Source organism: Scomber scombrus, chromosome 15, assembly GCF_963691925.1.
Source record: "Scomber scombrus chromosome 15, fScoSco1.1, whole genome shotgun sequence".
Classification (NCBI taxonomy): Eukaryota; Metazoa; Chordata; class Actinopteri; order Scombriformes; family Scombridae; genus Scomber; species Scomber scombrus.
The window spans coordinates 20,523,057-20,547,480 of NC_084984.1; the positions used below are offsets into that span (position 1 = coordinate 20,523,057).

The following is a 24,424-nucleotide window of genomic DNA, read 5'->3' on the forward strand; positions in this document are numbered from 1 at the left end:
TTTATTACAGCTTGGCCATGATTCTTAGGAATAGGAAAGCATAGTTTAGCAGATAATTTATCTAATCTAACCTCTTTATCAGCCTATATACCCCAGTTTCTGCTTTTAAGTCACACTTGCTGCTCTTCTCTCCACCTTTGTCTCCCTTTGTCTAACTTATCAACTCCTGATGCTCTCATAAGGTATTCATCCTCCTTTCATTCATTCATCTCTTACACACGGCTGTTTCCAATTGGCCGAGAGACATTCCTTGAATGCCAGGGCATCATTGTTTTGTGCAGTGTGTGTGTGTGTGTGTGTGTGTGTTTATATGTGTGTGCACTGGCAGATCCCCTATTCACTCCCTCATGTTGAGGAGCAGCTCTGGACCAGTGACTACAAGAGAAAGAGAGTGGATGGGAGGATGAAATAAAGATAGATGCAGAATAAAACTGAGAAAGAAGCAAAAGAGAGGAAAGAGAGCTCAGTGTGCAGATGCATGTGCTTCAATTCATCTGCGTTGAATGAGTAAGTTAATCTCAGTGATTGTATAAACTAGACTGGAAGTTCTGTATAATCAAATAGAATTGCAATAAAGGGCACACCCACTCACTCACACGCACATAAGAAACACACACACACACACACACACACACACACACACACACACACACACACAGACACACACTCACACACACAGACACACACACACACACACACTGTTGCTCTTTCTTTTTACAGTTTGTGATATCTCTGTTTTATATAAGTTTGGGGTTTTTAACCACATTTCAATTACAATTTAGAGATCCAAAATTTTCCAAACATACCAAGTACGGTCTTTAAGCAAATGTAAAGCAAAGCTAAAACAAAGACAAGAAACTGTAAGTTAAATGGGTTAAAGGCACTCTGAATGAACTGAATGAATATGACCAAGCAATTAAACAGGCTAGACAGTCCTTCTTTTCTAAAATCATTAATGAAAATATCAATAATAGTTAAGTACTTTTCTCCACTATTGACAGACTTATTAATCCACCATCCACCATCCCATCAGAATTGTTGTCTATAGAACAGTGTGAGCAATTTGCTCTATTCTTTAAAAATAAAATCACTGCTATTAGGCAAAATATTAGTGCCAAAAGAATAAAAAATCCAATTCTGAAAAAATCATCCATGCATTCATAACAAGCAGATTAGATTACTGTAATGGCCTTTTCACCGGCCTTCCAAAATCCAGTATTCACAGGTTACAACTAATTCAAAATGCAGCAGCACATATTCTCACTGGAACAAAAAAATATCAACACATCACTCCCGTTCTTAAATCGTTGCACTGGTTACCCATCAAAACAAGAATTGATTTCAAAGTCCTTCTCCTGGTTTACAAAGCTTTAAATGGCCTCGCACCTCAGTACATAACAGACATGCTCATCAATTACACACCAGCAAGAACCCTCAGATCCACAGGCAGCAGAGATTTAGTTATACCTCGCATAAAAACTAAGGAAGGGGAGGCAGCTTTTTGTGTTTATGCCCCACGCAGGTGGAATACCCTGCCTGAAATAGTCAGAGGCCCCACATTAGTGGCCATTTTTTTAAAAGCAGGTTAAAAACTTTTCTTTTTATGACAGTGTTTGGTTAGGTGTGTCTGTGTGTGTGTGTGTGTGTGTGTGTGTGTGTGTGTGTGTGTGTGTGTGTGTGTGTGTGTGTGTGTGTGTGTGTGTGTGTGTGTGTGTGTGTGTGTTTGATTGGACTTTACATTTGCACTGTGTTGTTAGTTATTCTATTATGATTATTTGTTGTGAAGCACATTGAGTTTACCTTGTGTATGAAATGCGCTTTATAAATAAAATTTGATTGATCAATTGATTGATTGATTGATAGTAATATACTTCTCATAACTCAGCAAAGAGATATATAAACCCTTTTTTAAAAAGACATTCAAGTGCACATCCTGGATGGACAACACATAGCTTAATACCCACAAATGCATGTATTTTCAATTATGTGTGTTATGTAAAAATGACATATCCACATTACAGTACACACAATTTAATGGCATACTGTCACACACACACACTCAAATGTGCATACACGCTGCAGGATATCTTCAGAGCGCCGGATAAAAATATTACACCACAATTTCATTACCGTTAGCCACGACAGCTGGTCTGGACAAAAAGGCACCACAGCGTCTCTGTCTCTCTTTCTATGACTTTGTCCTACAGTTTTTATTTACATTCCTGTTTCTCCCATGACGCATGACTAAGCTAATCTAAAATGCAGTGAGCCCAGCATTGGCAGGCCGAGTCAAGCAGGGACCAAAGCCATATGCCTAAACGAGTTATGCCATTCGGAGCAGCATAGACTCCAAGAGGATCCTGATATTCCCAGTAGGATTTCTAATAGGACAAACTTTATTTTAAACTGGAAGGGATGTGCATGATAGATAGATGCATTTTACGTAAATAGATAGATGGGTAAATAGATCGATGGGTTGGTTTGTTATTGTCAGATCTTTGGTTTGTTAGTCTGGCACTTATCTGTATTCAGCAAACATAATTCTTGGTCGAAATTGATTCCATGAAAGTAAAAACTGAATCAAGGACAACATGAATAGACATATTGACCCCGGAAGGTTTAGTTTAGTGTTTTTTGTGGATGCCAAAGAGACTCCAGAAATATTTGAAGATCATAAGCCCACATTTTTAAAAAAATGATTATTATAAAAGAGTGAATGAAATGAAAAGAGTGAGAAATTGCAACAAGGGAAGGAATGACATTCATTTTTGTTGTCATAGCAAGATAATCCACTACCAACACACACAAGCACTGAAATACATGAATGTGCACACACACACACACGCACACACACACACACACACACACATAGGGATGCATATTAACACACTCACACACTCACACAAAGCAACAGGGAGGCTGCTAACACAACTAAATAGCAAATACTACAGCGTCTGCAGCCTAGCAACCAGGCCACTGGATGTCATTGTCCCTCATCACATTTCTGTGTGTGTGTGTGTGTGTGTGTGTGTGTGTGTATGCGTCTGCGGGTGTGTGCGTGCTCGCCCTCATGTGACAAAGATCCTCTTTTGGGAGACCAAGAAGATTCAGTGGGATAGTAGAGGATAGAGTATAACTTTCTATGAAAGAGAGAGAGAACTGTAAACAAGCTGTTAGCTACTTTTATCAATTTATTAAGAACAAATAGAATAGCTGCCATAGTGCTCCAAGACTTACTACATCAGGACTTTTGATCATGTAATCTAATGGATTTGAAATTGAGGTTTGTTCTGGTGGTCTACTTGGCTCCAGTAACTGTTGTCATATGTTCTTATCATATATTTTGCTACTTACTTTTATAAGTAAAATATTTGTGAACAAACTACCACTCCAAAACATTGAATATGAACACATAAATGAATCAAATGGAATATAAAACCTTTTCTCCTGAGTGAACACCCGATGATGAGGGAGATGTATCTTCTTTAAAACTACCAATTGCTGTGATTCTCCAGAGACTCAATGCTCACTATGTCATTATGCCAAATGAAATCCTTCACTTAAAAATATGTTACAACAGATGCTGTACAGGGTTTTTGCTATTTCACTGTAACTGAAATGGGACATATCATGCACATTTCAAGGTCTATATTTATATACTCAGGCTCTAATAGAATATCGTTGCATGATTTACAGTTCACATACTTAGCGTCTGTCTGAAACCGTTTTAGCTCCTGTCTCTTTAAGGCCCCCTACTCTATTCTGATTGGCCAGAGCTCCCGGAAGCTGTTCCTCATTCTGGCTATGTAAACAAACAGTAATTTTACCTCTTTTTTTTTCGTTCTTTACTTAAATACATCTGTGCATGTTCAAGTCCGAATTTGATTCAAAATATGCAAGTGGACATGAATAACATGTGGAAACAACCTTAGCAACAAAGGCTGCAGAACAGACTGCTGTTTGTGGGCATGTGTGAACAATCTGACATCATCAGTTGAGAAAGTAGTAGATGTGTTGGAGTGTTGACAGCAGGCTGAAGCCCTAGCGTTTGACCTGAAAGATGTACTTTCTGAGTGCACATGGCAAAATGAAGGGTTTGCAATAAAGCCAGGTTACAGGTAAAACTAGAGGTGAAGCCTACAGAGACTCAAACACAAAATGTACATGCTTCTGTCTTCTCAACAGAAAGTCTTTTATTCTTTCTCTTTTTGGTGAGTCTCATTATGATTTATGAGCCACAGTCTACAATAAGTTGAGTCTGTGACCCATTACCATTTAAAAGTAACCTTACTAACCACTGCATGTGCAAATGTGTGCACATGCAGGTGTGTGTTTCATGAGGCCAACAAAGAGCATCTCCAAAATCACATTCAATGTTTAGCAATTCAAACCAGATGATGAAAGCACACTAATTCAAATAACAATTATGCATGAGCGCTGTCCTGTTCTGCCACTGACTCAGGTGATATCTCACTGGTGGGTCCACATGAAAAGAACAACATGCACAATGTCATTTTCATTTAAATTATTGTATTATTTCCTTTAATATTCATATCATCTTTGTTCTCTGTTTTTTTTTTTGCATTATCTTTTCAGTTTCTCGCTTTATTTTCATTTGATGCATACAGATTCGTGACAGTGTTTGATGTCTTATCGTGCACCCATACATGTTGTGAATCTGACATTTATTAGAAGGCCACATTAGTAATTAGTAATAATAATTCATTATTAATTTGACGAAAGAACGCTGTCTATTCTCATCTCCTCTCCATCTTTCCTGCATTTGCCTTTCTCTTTTCAGATATTTTCTCTTTTCCTCTGCGCATCTCATGTCAATCCTTTCTTCCTCTTTCATCACCCCCCCCTCTGCTATTTTAACACGGAGCCCTTTTCTGTCCTCTAGCATTTCCATCAACTCGTTTTATTTGCTGTGAATAATTTTGGAAATCTTTAGTTTATGTGTCTTGGTATTAAGTTCATTTATGTTCAAACCAGGCACTAACCACCAAAATTGCAGCTAAATTAGTCTCTGTGATTAATTAAGTGTGATTGAGTGGCGTCTGGCTTTAAGAAAATCTGGCTTGAATAAAATCAGAACTGCATTGAATCAAATAAAAAAGAAAGATGGTCACAGCTTTAGAATTACAATTACAATTCTGCCATATACAATAGTGCATGTTCAAACAGATGCTTTCCAAACAGACTGGGGCTCGTAAACGTAAATCACATGGAAATACAACTAACTTTAACAAAGTTTTAGTATCCTGTATTAGCATTAGTCCTTTCTTTTAATTTGTCCTTGCCTGTCAATCTACAAAGACCAGCTGACATTTAGGTGTCAACATCTGTCTCCTTGTACACATAAACCCTAGAGTTCTGGGGTCATTTAGTATTGATGGCTCACGTCACGTTCTCCCTCATAACAAACGGCGCCTCAGTCCCCCCGGAGAGGCCCTAAGAACTGCCCTTTCAGTCGTCTCAGAGGTGGCTTGATTGACATGACTCACGCCTTGCAAAATGAACTAAATTAAAAGAGCAAACCCTCCAGAGTTCAAATAAACCACTCCAAACATGGCTGGCATGAGCACACACTCATGCTCGACCTATTCACGACTGTATTCCCTCTCCTGCCCTTTGTTTTAAGATACATGTTAACCTTCCCATCACTGTTTTCTCTTCTCCAACACCTTGATCATTAGTTGTTGTTGAATTTGTAAATTCTCCAAGTTTTTAACAAGCTGGTTTGATGGATTATACCTAATTCCACAAAGAATATGTGTATGTGTGTGTGTCATTCCTCACAATTAATGTGAGTATGTGTGTTATGTTTGTGTTCTACGTTGTGTGCTCCTGACTTTGACTGAAGCTCTCAGATGAGGAGCCAATTGATCGAGATGGCCCCAATTAGTCTCTGCTATTAATTGAGTGCGATTGGATGTCGTCCCCAGCACCACATCATTGAAGTTATTGACAGGATAATTAGTTGCCGTGGCGACCGTTTAAACACAGCTGATTGTGTGTGACAGTGAAATGACCTCACACCAGCCAATCAAGTCTACCTTGTGCTTGTGGGCATGTGTGTGTGACTGCGTGTGTGTTTGACCCAGTATGCAAACATCTTGAGGGAGACGTTCATAAAGGATGCTACACAGATGTTGTGATATGATTATTACTAATTATAGAATCATTTTAGACATTGCTGCTACAGTATCTAAAATGGTTTATTGTAAATTAATCTCCAATGAAACATCTTGAGCTTATAAAAAAAGCATTACTCTATTTTACGTCAAGTTTTTTATCTTTTAAAAAGAGACTTTACCCAAGAGGGAAGTATCAGCAAAGAAGTTAAAAGTGACAGAAGAAAAAAATGTACTAATTAATTAAATAACAAAACTACAGAGGAAGGCTTCCAACATTGTTACTACAAATTCATCTAGAGAATTCATCATGCGAAAAATGTATATAGTATTCTCTCTATTCTCTGAGAGGTGTGTTTTTTGGGGAGCTTTGCTACCAATAGAGGTTACAATGCAGAATAAAATAGCAGTGAAATCTGCTTTTTGTACGTCCGTCTCTTCTGAGTGACTGCCTTTCCACTTGTGTTGTTTCCTCTACTTTATCCATTATCATGTATCAAACCTCTTGCTTTGATACTTATCTTGATTCTTCTTCAGGAAATCAGAAAGTAAAACTAATACCCGAAATCAGTGCTTATGGTTATCTATTGCAAGTAATCATGTATTTTGCAACATGAATAGAAAACTCATGTGCTCACTTTTATTTTAAACCAAGTGATGCTGGAACAAATGATACTCTTCTCTTTGGAAATCTCCACTGTCCCTTGAGTTAAACTACTACAGTTATCAAAGCACTGCCGATAGCTGAAAAAGTTATTTGAAATATGAATAAGGGGAGACCAGTCTTTGTAACATTGTTGGGTGTAATTATTACCTTTTTATCTGACCACACCCTGGAAGCCCTGTTCTGCAATAACAATCTGAGCTATCATTTTTCCCCACAGGGGAGCAAAATCCTGCTCTACTAAGCAACTCATGCAGTTTTTCCCATGTCTGCACTGAATGGGTTGGTGGCTCTTAAAAGCAGGTTAACCCATCCCACCTATTCAACACTTGGTGTACATAACTGAACAAAATGGGGAAAAAAATGAATGTAGCGGTTATCATCAGGAGTATGTATCACCAACTGGCTGATGTCCAGTATTTAATAATGCCAGCCCCTTATATTGTCATAGCGATATACTGGACCTATCCTAACTACTGAAGCACTATATGAGATGAAAAAACTGAAATTTAGACAAAAAGCTGAAGAGAAATAAAGAAAAAATAAATAAATAAAGTTGAATGGGGAAACATAAGCATCAGAAGTTGCAATTCATTCTTATTTAGTAAAATAACAGGAATTTATTTAGTGATGCCACACTCTACATATGCTGTATATCATATATAGTAGAGATAAAACGGGTCAAAGGGTTAAAAGCTGTGAGGAGAAAGAGGGAGTGGTTGACGATTGAGCGGTTGACTAACTGTGAAGAAAAGACCCTAATCTTAGAGGAGGCCGGAGTTGGTGTAACATCACTTTTTCTGGCCAACCTCTTTATTCTTTTTTTGCTCTACCACTCCAGTATCCTTCCTTTCTTTAATCTTGCCTAAGCTTAACTTTTTTCTCTTCTCTGTCCAATCTCCCCCAAATCAATTCTCTATCAGCTTCTTCTCTATTCATTTTCATGATTCTTAATCATTTAAACTAGAGAGATATTAGGTCAGATTGGATAGATTGCTTTCTTGGGGAAACAATGCAAATAATTTGTTATTTTGAATTCTGGTAATTTCAAAATGTTCCCCTCAGGCACAACATGTATCACTGTCATCATTAAATACAAATAACAGACAGTGGATGAACAGGTCTTTGACACTGAATTGAATCTGGTTGAATTGAACAGGACCTGTTATTTTGATAACAAGATGATTTCTCAAAGTTGTTAGAGATTTTAATTACCCTCCTTCCCCCCACCTCCCCAACCATGAACCCAATTTTAATTTATCTGTGGTAAAAAATAAAATAAAAAATAGATGAAAAAAAACAATCCAAAGGCAATCACAACTAAATAAATTAAAAGCAAATAAAGCATAACCGGAGACGCATCTTAATTTCAGCAGCAACTTTAATGAAATACTTGATTAAGAATGAATTATTAAACAAAGAAATATGTAATTATGCACAGCTGTTTTGGATTTGATTAATGTAATGTGTGTTATTTTGATATGTTGATCTCTCTCATATCTATGTGTCTTTTTTCAGTGTCACCCTTGTACTTGGTATTTTTTCCCCTTGTTTACTGCCTTTTTTTAAAGAAGTTAACGGTCTACCTTTCCCTCTTGCTTTCTTTTCTATGTGTAGTTCCTCCCCGAGAGCCCACAATCACCTGTCGATCCAACACCTATCCGAAAGGCTTCTACTGCAGCTGGCACCAGACACACCCGACATACATCCCCACCACCTTTGAAGTGGACGTTCAGTAAGTGCATTTGTTTTGTTTTGTGTTGGTGCAAGACACAAACGTACAGTTATCAGTAGGAATAAATGTTAAAACTGATTTTTTTTTTGATATTTGCCAAGGACAGTTGTGGTTTGGAGGACAAACAATTCAACAATAAACAAACTACAGAGTCTGACACCAAGGATACGGGGGGAAAAAATACAGGAAAATTGTGTATTAAAAATGGCTTATTGAATGTGGAATAAATTAAGCCAGACAAATGCTTTCAACTTGCTATTAAATCCACTTAACACCCAAATCCACAATAGTTTTCTCACCATTTAATTTAAGGTCTTGTGTAAATGACAGAAGCATCCAAAAAGTATTGGAAATTAGTTTCAATCCAAATTTGAAATAGTGTCATTTAAGTTTTTGTAAAATTTCCTGCAACTGAGTTTGAATGTGGGGTTGTTATTGTAAGATATCTGAGAACTACGCAATATATTCCGTGAACCAATCATAAACAACGTGACATGCTGCAGTCTTTTAATAACTTTCTTGCTAATCCCACAGTTATGCTTTTCAAATCTGCTAGTTACTTTAGTTTAGCAGTTAGCGATGGCGTTACTCTCTCCTCTCACTCTCCTGCTCTCTCTTACTCGGTATGTCTTATGTTAAGCTATTCTCCTGCCTCAATTATTGATAACAGTATGTGTAATAAATGTATTATATTTACCATGTTGGAGTCGAGGCTTAGTGAGTTAGAAGTGTGGCTATGCACCATGGAAACTCAGCCGTTAGCTACTGTAGTTAGCCAGTGACCGGTGTTAAATCAAAACGTCATGTCTAAGCAGCAAAATTCACCAGGTTTTCTAATAATTATGAATGTTTATTTTCCCTCAGATTTTTGTGGATCCTTAATGAGACATTCAACTTTGGTACTATATGTGCATTTTTAAGCCAAATATTTCAAGACTTTAAGTGAAGCGTGTTTCTTTTAAACAAAACTACTTTCAAGCTTCCAGCAACCAAATGTTGGAATTCTTCATTCAATACAGAGTAAATTTAAACATCACTGCACCTACAGAAAAAAAGAAAAGGTTTTACATTGTTGTGCCACATATTAGTCTATGATGGAAAACTTCTAAACCCAAGCTCCTGTGTAATGTAATTTAAATGCAAAGCAGATGAGAGAAAGTTAGCAGAAACATTTAAACTGAAAATGTTTAAAAAACAAAATGAATGGTGAAAAAGATCATTTATTTGTAAGAAAGAGGCATCATTCGGGTGTCACTCTGTAGTTCATCCTTCCTTGCTAACTCTCCTCAACATCCAGGCATGTTTCAACAGTAGGTGCAACTTACTCAAAATATGTGGACATCTTCAGATTTTGTAATGCTTTCCCTGTGAAACCATACCCTCACATAGCCCTCAAATAGCCCCTAATAAGTAAGAGAAAAAGCCCTGGAGGGTGGGGATTGATGAACCCGGTTAAAGAGTAAATGCCTGTCAAGGATTCTCTAAGAAGTAAAGCGAACACAGGAACACAATGCAGGGATCATTTCACTGGTCAGCACTACACCTGTCCTTCTATTGGCTGGGAGATTTTGACAGAGCACTCAAAAAATCCAAGAGCAGACCTTTCACCCAAGACACAAGCACCCTGAGTGCGAGAAGAAGGACTGAAGCTAGAGCAGGAAATCTGTGCAAGCAACAATATCTGAGTACTAGTTTGAGCAGAGCAAATGTGCATGCTAGCAGGAGTTATATGAGTCTAAACATGTAATCAATAACTCATAGTTTCAAACTGAAAACGCCATGCTCTTGAATAAAGATCGGGAAAAGCCCCGTAGTCTATCTCCAGCATGTTCTCTTTGATATTCCCAGATCACAGTCCCGCAGCTCACTCCACAGCAGGTGTACACTGCCTTCATTAATGTTGCAATACCAATATTATTATGTTTGAATGATAATGAGGAGTGGGACAGGGAGATGCATAGATGAAGAGGACAACAGAGAAACAGTGGTCAGTGTCTTAACGAGAGCAGAGCAACAATTAGCAGCGATTTTACATCCCATCGTGTCCCAGTTCCACATTCTTCTCAACCCTCCGATGCACAACATATTCAACATATTCATATTCATTTAATGCCCAACACAGGTCAAAAACGACAACCTAGCAGAACCTAGTAATGCAGATCACAGTCAAATGTGCCCAGTGCAGCGCCCGGGGTGTTCCCAGCACACCGTTGGTATTTTCATAGCTTTGGATATGGGTTGGGATCTGAAAGAATACATTATCATATACAGTGGTGAAAAGTAGCTAAGTACATTTAATCAAGTGTTGTAAAACTTTGAGGTATTTCTACTGTATTTGAGTATTTCCATTCAATGCTTTATACATCCACTCCACTACATTTCAGAACTTGACCCCTGTCATGACAGTTTAGTAATCAGATGGAGAGTTTTCCTCAGTGGAAATGTGTTCTTGACTGGAACAGAAAAAGTTTCAAATATTAATACAGCAGCTCAAATATACTGCCAAGAGCATACAATGTCTTTTTAAAGTTGAAGTCACTTTTCAGCATTCTTGGCACCAAGATTGCCTCAAAGTGGCAAGATTGCAACCAGCCATGTCGACGATGTTAGAAAAGGAACAAAACACAATTCAGTATTTTCAAATGGATCTACAGTCATATTTTCAAACAATTGTATTCTATTTTGGTTATATTTTACCTAGAATTCACTTGGTAGAATACAACAGGTCAACAGTATCTCTCTTTCACTTTACAAGCGAAAGCACCCTAGGTCAGCAGCTAGGTAGCTAAAACACAACAATATTCTGAGATGCAAGGCAACCTTGTAAATAGGTGAAACCATGACCTTGAGAGGAGTGGTCAATAAAATATGTTCCTAATTACAAATATGTGAACAAATCAATGGTTCCTATCAAATTACGGTGAGAATACATACTGGTCATTTTTGACCCATGTTGTTCATTTATGGGGTAGTGAACATTGACTTAGTTGAGGAATTAATTAAATCTTCAGTTAAATATTGAATAATAAAATGCATAACATCCAAAGATTCACACAAAACTTTCATCACATCAAGGTGAGAACTGTTACATGTCCTTGGAAGCTCTGTTGCTGGCCTCTGGAATTCTGATTCACTAATACCTCACAAAAGTTGGCAGATTTTTATGATTATATGATTTTATGATTTCCTTTAAAGTCATGCCAGATTTTAGCCTAGAAGCAAATGTAAAATTAAGTTGTTAAAGCATATATCTGCCTAGAAGCCAGCTAAAAAAAATTACAAAATAATATAAAGTAAGATAGTAAAAGATGTCTGGCTATGTCCCAAACCTAAGATGTCCTGTTCTGTGAAGCAGGACGACTCGTCAGCAGTTTTCAGTGTCAGAATTAGAGTTATGTGCCAGCTTTCAGGTGTAACATTCGGTCTCTTGGAAACAGAAAAAAATGGCAGTTATAAATAGCAGTTTCCTACCCTCTCTACATTTCCACATCAATTTGTATGAAGATTGTATGAAGCCTCTAAAAACGAGGAGAAAACCATCTTCTATTATGTCCCACACTTGTCCATATCTTATGTTTAACTTCTTTAACTTGTTACACTTCATCTGATCCTATTATTTCGTGTTTCTCCTTTTCTCTCTAGACATAACCAGCGCTCACTGGAGGTGCAGAAAGATCCAGTACACAAGAATCGCTGTCATGTACGTTTTCCTGAGGTCTTCTCCAGTTACCCCTACACAGTGAACTTGACAGCAGTCAACGCCTTGGGGAAAGCCTCAACAACCACCTCTTTTGAAGAATCCAACATAGGTAAGGCAAATGTTGTGTCAAGATATGTTTGACTATGCTGTATCCATTTTTCATTACTTTGCCTGTGCTCTGTTTTATTCTGTTATGGTGGCAGAAGATGGCCAAATGAATTTACCTTGGACAAAATTTGAGTTTGGATACAAAACAAATTACAGGTTTTTCACTGCTGAGCCTGGTGAAAACACTTTATTTCCTGATGAGGTTTTGCTCAGAATGAATTGGTTTAATTTGGGTCTGGAACCCATAGGGTTCAAAGGGAATACACTCCCAATTTAAAAATTCTACAAATATTTCTTCATTACTCCTTAAGGCTGATGAATATTAACGTTTTTCATTCATGTTTACTTTTTTTTTTTTTTTACTTAGTTCAGGGACAAATCTATGATCCTTTTCCCACACAGTCTGACAAATTTGGACAAAAATGCAAAGTGTCAAGGCATCTCTTTGAGGATGCCAACCCTTGAGCAATATTAATGCATTTGTTTGGCCACAGATGGTTGATTTCATTCACTTCTGGTTCCCTTTGGAGACTTGCTGCACACACAGCAATGCTCGGAGCCAGAAAGACAAAGAAAATTGAAATTTCAATGGCCAAATAAATGTCACCCAGCTGAAAGGAGAGTGCACAGCTTTTTTTTCTTTAAACATCAGCATAGTCCATTAGCGAGAAACCCACTGACTGTGCACTCTTGTCATTACCAAATGCACTAGATAATGAACATGCTACCTCTGGACCTTTTCTGCGGCAAACAGTATTTAATTGAGGCTCGGGTGGGATGTGACAGTCACAAGCCAATGGTTTGGATTCTCTCTGAAAAGTGCCTGATAACCCAAACACCAGCTGCCATGTACACACATTTTAGTCACATTTAATGTACGAAATTAAACTTGAAAGTTAGTTTCTTCTCTCTATTTTTTAATGGCCATGTGGTAAGTAGTGTGAAAAAACTAGTTTTTGTTCACTTAGGCTGCAGAAGGCTACGTAGAATTCATAAGCAACTGAGACTGGAAAGCAGTGAAGAGGAGAAATTCATTTTAAAGAAGGAATGAGGAGTACTTTGATAGATAAGGGAAGTGCTGCCAGCAGTTTTCAGCTCGGTTGTATTGCTTAGAGCCCAATATGGGTGTGCATGACGCATAAACACACACAGACACCAACAGGGCTGTGAGTGATTGTGTGGAGTGTGTCGGTTGAGAGGGTTAGGTATTGAAAAAAGAGAGAGTGTGTGTGTGTGTGTGTGTGTGTGTGTGTGTGTGTGTGTGTGTGTGTGTGTGTGTGTGTGTGTGTGTGTGTGTGTGTGTGTGTGTGTGTGTGTGTGTGTGTGTGTGTGTGTGTGCATAAGTAACCAAATGAGGCAGTGACATGCTCTGCCAAGCCCCGGACACAGGACTCATGAAAATGCTAATGCTAGCCGGATTAGCGCCTTGGCTGAGGAAATATCCCTCAACTATTGGTGATAGCAAAATACCCCACTGCTCTTTTCTTTCCCTCTGCTTTCTCTTTCATTCCCACATGCCCTTCTTGTGACTTTGTACTGCTTTTACTCTCTTACCTCCTTTTTTTTCCTCCCCCTCTTTCCTCTCTCATGTTTCCTCTGCGGCCACAACAACGCACATGAACTTGAAACTGCCATTTGTGTGACAAATGTGTACCATCCACACTAATATTTTTAAATGGATTGAAAAGCTATAATTTCTTCATTTTTTAATCTTTGAGTGGAATTTAAGCTATAAACCAATAAAATGGTGTGTTACTGCCACAATCTAGAACGTTACATGGGTAGATATGACAGTTTGCCTGTTTTGCCTCCAATTCTCTCTATGATTGCTCGCTATTAGTTTCATAATAACTGTTCATGCAATAGCACAACTGTTGTCACTGATCAGAGAAAGTCAGAGGCAACAGACATTTCAAAATGCAACCAAGGGCAGTTCACAGCTGTTTCTTTTTTCCATTTGAACTTGAACATAAGACCAGCCGTTTGCAAATGTATCTGAGCGCTGAAGTGCACAAAAGATCTGGGATTTCTTTTATGATGGAAATGCAGGTTGAAAGGGCAGAATTATAATATGTTTTCAACGTTATAAAAATAAGTGTGGACGTAGTTGTTCCCCTTTCCTATCTTTTCTTTACTTTTCTAGTTTGTTTGGGGTTTTTTTCATACTTTTTACCCTCTCACAGCCCTGGTCTCTCTCCTCTGCGTTCCAGCATTGTTAAAAGTCTTTGTCATGCTATTCTAAGTTGTAAGTCACATTCATTTTAAGGGGACAATGAGGCAGATCGTAAATAAATAAAACAATTTCATGCTTCCTGGTGCACTTCTGAATTCTGAGTGGGAGTAAGACGATTCTCAACTGTCCTTGTTCATCCGACCGAAGCTGGGATGAAATTAGATGAGACTGTGTGTGTGTGTGTGTGTGTGTGTGTGTGTGTGTGTGTGTGTGTGTGTGTGTGTGTGTGTGTGTGTGTGTCCTCTCATGTGCATGCTGTGGGTACAGTTACAAAGAGAACCCTTAAGGAAGCTCCTGAATCATCAAATGATAACTTAAAGCTTTCTAGTGCCAAGATGATCAAACGATAATTTATCTTGTCTAAGTGTAAAGGCTTCTATGATTAAATCGTTGAAGCTTACAACAAAGTATTTTTTGTCATCTCTGACATTAGCCTACATGAGTGCACTCATTCATTGTGATTAAATATATTGTAACATACTTATAAAGGGTCAATGAATCTACAGTAACTTTTTTTAATAGCATCATGAACTCATCTGTCACCTGTCATCTTTTCAATTCATACTCAAAGGTGGCGAGATCATGTTCAGGTTTAATTTGCAGTTAATCTGTAGTAGGTTTTGGGAGAGAGTGAAGTGAGGCAGATCTCAGGAGAAGCCAGTAAAAGTAGATTTTAGTATTTATTGACATTTGTAATATGCTGTAAATATTGCATTTTATTTTTCAGCATAATTGCCTTCTTTGGGATACCTAGATTAGAAATGTAATGTGACAGCCAGCTCAAAATATTTAGTAAAAACAGCCCAATTCTATTTTCAATACAGTACCTGTCTCATTTTTTAATATCCACCATTACCAAATTGGTGGCCCAGACTACACTGAAAAGCTGATTTGCAATTTGAGATGATGTGTTTAGCAAAATATTGTCTGTTGTTATATTTTGCTGATCCCAGCAGGGAAGGTAGGCTCAGCTCTCTATAAAAGCAAGGTCGGGGGAAAAAAGAAAAAAAGAAATCACTCCCAGAGCTGGCAGATGTTTAGAGGCATATTTACCAAGAGATGCACTAATTACCACCATGCACAAAACAAAACTCAAGGAAAGCAACTGATTTCTGAAGACCAGTTGCACCATTTTAGTTTTAATCCCCAGAGGCACAAACATAGTTCTAAATGCTGCAGAGCTGCTTCAAATGATCACACTCCAAGGGAGAGATTGTTGTATCCACATAAAAATATGATAGTATGAAGCATTGTTACCTGGTCAAACAGTGCAGAACTGTTCTTTTTTTGCCTCTCGTAGCTTTAAAGAACTTAAACAGCAGATTTGTAATTTTAGGACATAGAATATTTAGGTTTACTTTACACCAACAAAATTCTTGTTTTTTGCACTTTTTATGCACTTCCACCTAGTGTGTAATAGGTGAACAGGCGTACTTGCAACAATGGGGCTTAAATCTGGGAGTTGTGTCTTTTTAGTGGTGCACTAACACAGCAACTATTGCTTTAAAATAGATTACTCTCTCTCTCTCTCTCTCTCTCTCTCTCTCTCTCTCTCTCTCTCTCTCTCTCTCTCTCTCTCTCTCTCTCTCTCTTTCTCTCTTTTACCTTTTTTGTCACATTTTCCTTTTTTAAAGATTCTTTTGGTAAGATGGAAGCACTCTTCTTTTCCCATGTGTTCGAGTGTAATGTTGGATGCTGTCATCCGGCAACTGTTCTAAAATGACACATTGTCCGCATTGAAAGGAAATATGGTGTAATGTGAGGACAGAGAAGATAGAAGCTACAGGATATAAAATGTCATTTTTTTCATCATGCAGTCACACCTGGACATATTAAATGAAAGGACTAGATGAGACATAATAATGGTTTTAGAAACACTACAGTCAGATAGCTGGATTCAAAGAGGAGCATATCTACTCAGGCATATGATGGTACATTGAGTTCTACATGCAGATTTTAGTGTTTGCAGATCTCTTACATTTTACTGCTTGATTACTGCATATTTGTAGCCACCAGCAAAACCATTAAACAGCTTTTTGTTCTCAGATAAGCCAAAAGATTAGATAAGGATGTATTGGATAATACTCTGTGTTCTAAGTTGAATGAATACTTTAAAATCCTTTGGGACACCCCACCCATGCAGATTTCTATGTTTTCTACTCTACTTGTACATGTTTTATTCTGTTATGTGCTGTTGGACAAGCTCATGGGAGCAAAGAGGAGAGTTTCTGGTCTCCACTGACTTCATGTTGATTTCACTTTGTCTGCATACTCTCTCTCTCTCTTCCCTTCTCAATTTCATCTCGTTACATGTTTACTTGAAGAAGGTCACAATGAGGAGGGAGAAAGTTGTCTGTCTGCTTTTATCTGCCTCTCATCATCTCCATATGTCTTTCATATTTTTAATCATTCATTCTAAGAAGGTCATACTGAGAGATGCCTGCCTGTCCTCCCATCTGTGTCTGTATTTTCCTGTGTTCTCTCTGCTTGTGTGCCAGTTCACATGCTTTTCTACATGCATGTTATGGATGCTTTTTGCCTGAATCACTCTCAACTTCATGGTACTATCTGTATGTATCTTATCAGACATTCAGATTCCATTTCCTATTGTAATGCCATGTGTGTATCTAGTAGAGAAAGGGTTTCATGTAGCTGAAGTTGCAGGCCAGTGTGTTCTCTAGTGGGAGCGATCTAACAAAGACTGGGTCATTTAATATCTTCTGGAAAGCATTGAATTCTCTCAGTCTCTCTGACTGTCTGTCTTTCTCAACGGACGTGTATTCAGAAACATAACATGCCTTCTCTTCAGGGACTGATGTCTTCATCTTCTACTCATCTTCAGTTCTCATTCAAGCATTGTCAGCTTCTGGTTCTGTAGATGCTTTGTGTCACCTTCATCTTACTTTTAAAGTACTACTCGAACGTGAATACTACAATACAATGTTAGCATTTTGATATGGCAGCAGACCCCCCCCCCCCCCCCCCCTTTTTTTTTTTTGCATTACCCTCCACATCTGTCTTGTAACTCATTTCCTGTCCTCTTTCTACTGTCAATCTAATAAAGGAATAAAATGCACCAAAAATTATTTTAAAAGTTCTGTGGCCAAGGTACCCTGACTTTTAGTCCCTAGATTGAGTCAAGATCCTGCATTTCCAATAATGCAACTTAATTGTATCTTTAAATAGACATTTACCTGTTTAATGTCCTCATCTTTGAAACCTAATGCCTCCAGTTAATGAAGCAAGTTTCCAGTTAAATATTTTAAGTCTCAAGCCTGACTCAGGATAGTCCTGATGACATCATCAGGGTTATTTGGAAATTTCCCTCCAGAGCAAAAGAAGCTGTTTTCATGCTGCGCTTCCCATGATCAGTGTGTAAAATCATTGGGGTGCCTCTTTGACTGATTGTTCTAATTCTCCCCCATCCCAGTCAAACCAGACCCACCAGAGCGTGTGACGGCAACCCCGATCCGTTACAACGCACGGAGGCTGGAGGTATCCTGGCAAAGCCCCGCCACCTGGCCAGACATTGACAACTTCCCTCTGAAATACTTCCTTCGATACCGGCCACTCATCCGAGAGCAGTGGCAACATGTGAGTAACACTGTTAAATGTGCGTGTGTGTGTGATAAAAACAGAATTTTCACAAAACCTTATAGCATGACATACATTTTTTAAAGATCATTTTTCAATGCATTGCATGCATATGAGACAATTGAATCTCTGCTATTATGTCATGTAGATTTGTCACGTATTATATGCATCATTTACAAGCAATCAAGAAAAGAGTCCCGTTTGGAAAGTTTCATCCACCATTTCCAGCTTGCTTTCAAAATGATGATACCCCTGAGTTTTGGTAAATAATTCCATTCAACAGGGAACACATGAAAATTAAGCACACTGTAATAAAAAAAAACCCAGTAAAGAACTCAGTGAATCAGAGTTGGCTCCTCATGTCTGGCTGACATATGTAATGACTATGCCAAAAGCCAAAAATAAAGGCAGTTATATATAACTAAATATGTTTGTTCAGAAATAACTCCATTATCAATCGCTTTCATTAAAGTCAACATTAGAAAACACCTGTTAGAGTATGATTTATTATTCTGTATTTGAAAACATATGGTTATATATTAAAAATAACTCACTTTTTTATCACAGTCTTAGCTTATCATAACTTTCTTTTTACTATAAATATGAGTCCTAATTTTATTCTTCTCTATAATCTGATAAACTGCCCAAAGTAAATTAAACATAGAGATATTTTTAAGATAAAAAAAACAACAGAAAATTCTTTGTTCAGAGAGGTGCCTCTGAGATCAGTTGGTACTTATAAGTGAAATGATCCAACCTGTAGCCGTTTGAGTTAGATCCCTGGTCAGACAGGCATAATCACTCAGCTGCTTTGGTGTATGTTACTGTATCTGACTATTTCTTGTGGTTCAGATCTCTGGGGTGTCTATAAAGTAAAAGCATATGTGTCCCCTATAGGATGCCTGGGATGAAAGATCTGTCTACGAAGGTCTAATGTTGCAGCGTTATTATCATGCGCGTCAATGGTTTGGAAAGGTGTTGTTTTAAGAACTTGGGTTACAGACACATATAGGCACACACACACACATACACACACACACACACACACACACACACACACACACACACACACACACACACACACACACACACACACACACACACACACACACACACACACACACACATATGAATTAAAAACCTGCACACATTTTCCTTAGTGTTTCCTGCACAGGTTTAGAGTGTTTTTATGTTCACATTTTCAGATGAGACTGTGACATTCTTCAGGCAGTTTCCAACTTGTGACAATTAATTAAATGAATTGTCACAATGAAGAGAATAAGATTTGATTATAATGATAATAAAATATGTAACAAAAATAAACAAGATTATAAACGAGGCTTAGCAATGATTGTAGCTGCAGGTAAAAGTGACATAATTAATTGCAGTCTGGTAGTCTGAAGTAATGCGGTTGAATCTATAAATCCACACATGATGATCTGTCTGTATGACCACAGTGCTGTTGTACTGAAACCATAGCATGTATAAAAATAATGGACCTAGCAACCCTGATGTCACCCACTGGTTTGTGGGCTTGAACTTTGAAGCCTGTCAAGGTTGGCATTTTGACTGTCGCCATCTTGGATTTTTGGAGCCAGAAGTGATGAGAAGTGACCATATTTGGACAAGAGGTTGGAGGTCTAATGCTAGCCGTGGACTTGATTAGCATAATGCATTTTCAGTTTATGGTCAACTGTGATAGCGGCAAAAAATGGGCTTAAAACCATTAAAAAACTAAAAACACTGAACATACAATTCCTTAGAGGGTCTTTTTAGTACAACCATATGCTGAATAAAACTTTTTTAGGCAGCCATAATGTTACAATTAAATTTCATGAACTGAAAACACATTGGCATAGCAACAGCTAAAGCTGCACATATACTCTGTGAATCTGCAGTTACACCATGTTTATGTTACCTACCCAACATTGTCACCATGGTAGTGACTTGTCAATCACAATGTAGACATGCCCTAAAGCATACCCTGCTTTATCATCAAATTTAAATTAACTGGGACCATAATTTACATAATGAACATCATGCTGTATTGAAGACTTGAAAGAAGTGATTTGGAAGCTGTTTAATGAGGAAATTAATCAAGTGAGAAGTGGCGTCATTTTCTCATGGACTTATAAACAATCAGACGTCTTTTTGCAGCCAGTGGAGCCACCTCCACATTGACTTCACTTTTTAGACCTGGGAATACCCGCTTGAGTGAAACCAGCTTAGGTCCTCACTAATGTGGACCCCAAGGAACTGTAAGCTACTGACTCTCTGTATTTATGTGAGTGTGCACCTCCTGTAGTCCACAATCAACTCCTTTGTCTCCTTGACATTCAGATAGTGGTTGTTTTCCTACCACCCTGATGACAGTTCTCTTCTTCTCTACATTGTCTCTTTGTTATCTGTGATGAGGCCGATGAGAATGCAGTGTGGTTAGAGTTGTGCTTTGTGACACAGTCATGGATGAAAAGCAAGTACAGGTGGCAGCTCAGCACACAGCTGGTGCTGAGGGATAGCATAGCTGAAGAGTAGTAATCAATTTTCACCCCTGAGGTCTGTCTGTAAGGAATTTGAGGAACTGATTTTAGCTTAAGTTAATTTTTTTTGGTTGGAACAATTGTGGAGAATTTTACTTGGTTGTAGGTTACATGTCACAAGACTCTCAATATTAAACAGAGTTAAGCTAACCTATCAATCATCGAGTGAGGTTACTAATTTTGGCAAGACATTTTACCATCAATTAAGAATGCTGCACAATTATCGTATTTCTCTAAATACACCATGAGCCTTTTGTTGCCAAGTAATTTATTAAAAGTGATTCAGATTTCATGCTTACTCCATACAAAACACACAGCCGTTCTCCATACAGAGTTTTCTTTTTCTCCATTTTATTTTACTTTTCTGTTGGTTTTTTAACTGTTACCTCTGGGAACTTGTGCTGGGATTTGGCATAGCTTTATGACATTTTAAATATTTTAAATACCCAATAATTAATTATTAATAATTTTAAAAAATGAAGGCATAGTTATCTAGGTGCATATTTGTTAGATGTACTCACAAACCTTCATTCACACAATCACACGTGTAAAAACATACTGTTACTATATGCGCACATGCTCATTGGATCTCACTGCCTGTTTCTCCATGAGTGTCTGTTTCTCTTTCACACCCTCGCACATACGCACACACACACACCTGGCAGCTAGAATGAAGAAAGTTGTAACAATGCCTCAGACCTTTTGGTTTAAACTGATGATTAAAGCTGACACAAACTCAGTTTTGTTTCTTGCCATCACCACTAATCAATACATATGTGAACTGATGCCTAACGTGAAAGGTGGGAAACCTAAGTCAATATTTGGATTGGGTAAGAAAACGTAATTTGGAAATTACATAAATACTGTCAATGACAGCTGAAAACTGCAGGGTTTTCCGTTTTTGCGGTGTTCTTTGATGAATGTCTCCATGGTCATGGTTTAAATTTTTGTAGCACTAAGTGCGGTTTTCAGTAGAAGTTTTGAACCTCAGGATATGTGAACAGTATGGTTACACTCCTTCTCCTTTTAAATGGTGTTGGGTAACGGTGTTGGCCTTGTTCACAGTCCCACAGAAAGTATACAATCTGCTTAATAGAAAAATAATTGATTGTTTTTATAGAATGTATATGTGCATAATTAACCCAGTTTTCCAGAAACTGCCCAGTTTATGCCAAATTGCTTTAGGAACATTATTGCTATATGTCAATGTGTTGCAAAATTTTTCCAAGTAGCATCAGAACAACCAGTTGATACAAAAGTATATCATTATTTCAGTGTATCATTCATGGTAGATGTTATACCTTTAAATTACACCCCACATTTCAGATTTTTCAGTAATTTTCAGCCCTGCCTTTGTGTCTGCTGTCCATGCCCTTAAGAAAGGGGACACCATCTTCCTGTGCCAGTGCCCAAATCCATTCCACACAAATGTGGAATATGGAGCAACAAATCTAGACAGATTATTGTAAGTCAACCTACAGAAAACACCTCATAAATTGATATATTTCTTCAATCAAAATGACAAATGTTAACTGCTTCTTGCATCTGCTACTGCAGCTTCCATGCCAACTAAAATTGATAGTTTCATCAGTCACTGCTGAGTGGTTACTCTCATTACCATCTTAGAAAAGCAATGACTAGGCTTTACACCATCCAAAAATGTAAAAATGCCTAAATATACTATATGCATATACATGTCCTTGTTTTATAAACACAATTCTGTCCCTCTTGATTACCTGTGAGACAAACTGCTAGCATACCATTTCCTGTGCAGTTTTCATATAGGCATATAATGGTGATGTTTTGTTTGAGCTGTCAGCTTCAATACTATTTATAGAACAATTGTTGTTGGTTATTGCTGCTTGTCACTACTTGACTATTGCCATAAGAGCTGAATATACTGTAAGTCACGTTTTGTAGAACACTGTTGAGGCAAGCATTTGGATGTAAAGCTCTCAAACTGTGACGTAAATCATTAAGTGCGGTTTAATGAGGTTGCCAAAATAGGATACACTGTTTATTAGCCACATATACTTCATTAATTATAGCCTCAGAGGTTGAATGCTAATTGAAGTGGTTGGCATTGCTTAGGAATATCCCTTTAATGTGTTAGACAGCACAGCTTGTTGAGAATGTCTTTCACATGTAACATCTTGAAATGTGTTTTGAGTCAGAAATGAAAGCAGTGGTGTCATCAGACTGGTCTTCAGAGGAAACCATTCATCCTCCTGAGGAATGAAGGGATGACTGGCCCAGATACTTAGACTGATGGAGATTCAGTCACAAGAAGGGAAGTGTGTAGAAGTTCTGGAGTAAAGATGAATGGAATGCATTAGAAAAGGGGGAACCATGTAAATGGATAGCAGACTCTTGTAAATGTAGTAAAGAGACAGAAGCATTACACACAAATGAGATAAACATGAATAGATACATGAGAGGATTTGGACTTAAGTTATGGAGTGACAAAGATGATTGAAATGTAGACTTGCCTATGCCCAGAGATGACGGATGGAGAAAGGGACAGAGGAAAGGAAACAAAGTTAAACAAAGTGCTTATTTTATTTTTTTTAAATGTGTGATATTAAATAAACCATACAAGTCTGAGACCACATGACTAGATTATGAAAATTGAAATAATAATGGACGATGGATGATAGAGCCATGGAGAGAAAAGGAGAAACTATTGGAGAAGATTGTTGATTATATATATGGAGGAGTGTCAGCTTCAAAGTGTCACATAAATGGATGAAAGTATGAAAGACAAGAAGAAAAAAGAAAAGCTTAGGAGACTTTGAAAGGGGAGGTTTCATAAGCTATCAGTTACAAGGTGTTTCAAATTAAAGCAAGATAGATGAGCGGGTTAAGTGAAGAGAAGAGAGAGGCACTTCTGGAATAAGTTAAGCCATAAAATAGTGGGTGAAATGATGAAAGGGAGAGAGGTAGAGACTTTAGATTGAGAGCCGAAGTAAGACCATTTGAATCACGAAACATACATTTTTGGAGGGCTTGAAACTAACATAAGCACAGATAAAAAGACAGTACAATAGATAATATTAACCCTGTGTTATATAAATGGATGATTTATAGGCAGATAGAGGCAAGAAAGACAGAATGAAAGACATAGAGATAGAAAGGGATTTACAAGGCAGACAAAGACAAGAACAACAGAATAAGAGATAGAGATAGAAAAACTGTCAAAAGTCACAGCAGTTTACAGGGCTGTCACGACTCCAGGTGGCTAGCTGGCTCGGGCTGTTTCATAGCGAATCAAACAATAGCATCTATGACAAAGTGAGAAGAGGACTCTGCACACAGATCCGAACTCGTGCTTTGTTGTGTGTTTTTTGACAAGGCATCATCTCCAGTTACGAGAGGTGAAGCCACGAGAGTCGAACAGTGTGTGCATTCTCCTTCTTTTTTTTTCACTCTGTCGCTTATATAGCCGGGTAGCTGATGCCACCTCGCCAGCTGTCTGCAGATATCAAGCTGATGCCATGACCCACATACAGCACAAGCAGATGAATTAGTGTTGAGACGTTTTGTGCTCTATGTGTGTTGAAACCGTTATGTACTGTAATGTCTATATTGTATTTTGTTGAAGCTTCTGGTACTGTCTAGAGCTGTATGGGAAAACCTGCATGTTTGTAGGTCTTGCACATGAAGACTTGAAAGATAGCATAGGTCAATCATGTTTTATTTGTGGCTTCATTTTG

The 24,424-nt window shown here is 37.9% G+C and overlaps 1 protein-coding gene across 1 annotated transcript in view; it reads left to right on the top strand.

Annotated features, from left to right (window-relative positions):
- The window catches only part of cntfr (ciliary neurotrophic factor receptor), a 224,814-nt gene that overhangs the window by 181,746 nt on the left and 18,644 nt on the right, over positions 1–24,424 (top strand). The window contains exons 5-7 of the mRNA XM_062434051.1: positions 8,419–8,536; positions 12,179–12,345; positions 18,008–18,171. Coding sequence (XP_062290035.1) covers positions 8,419–8,536; positions 12,179–12,345; positions 18,008–18,171 — 449 coding nt within the window. The remainder of the gene's footprint in view (positions 1–8,418; positions 8,537–12,178; positions 12,346–18,007; positions 18,172–24,424) is intronic.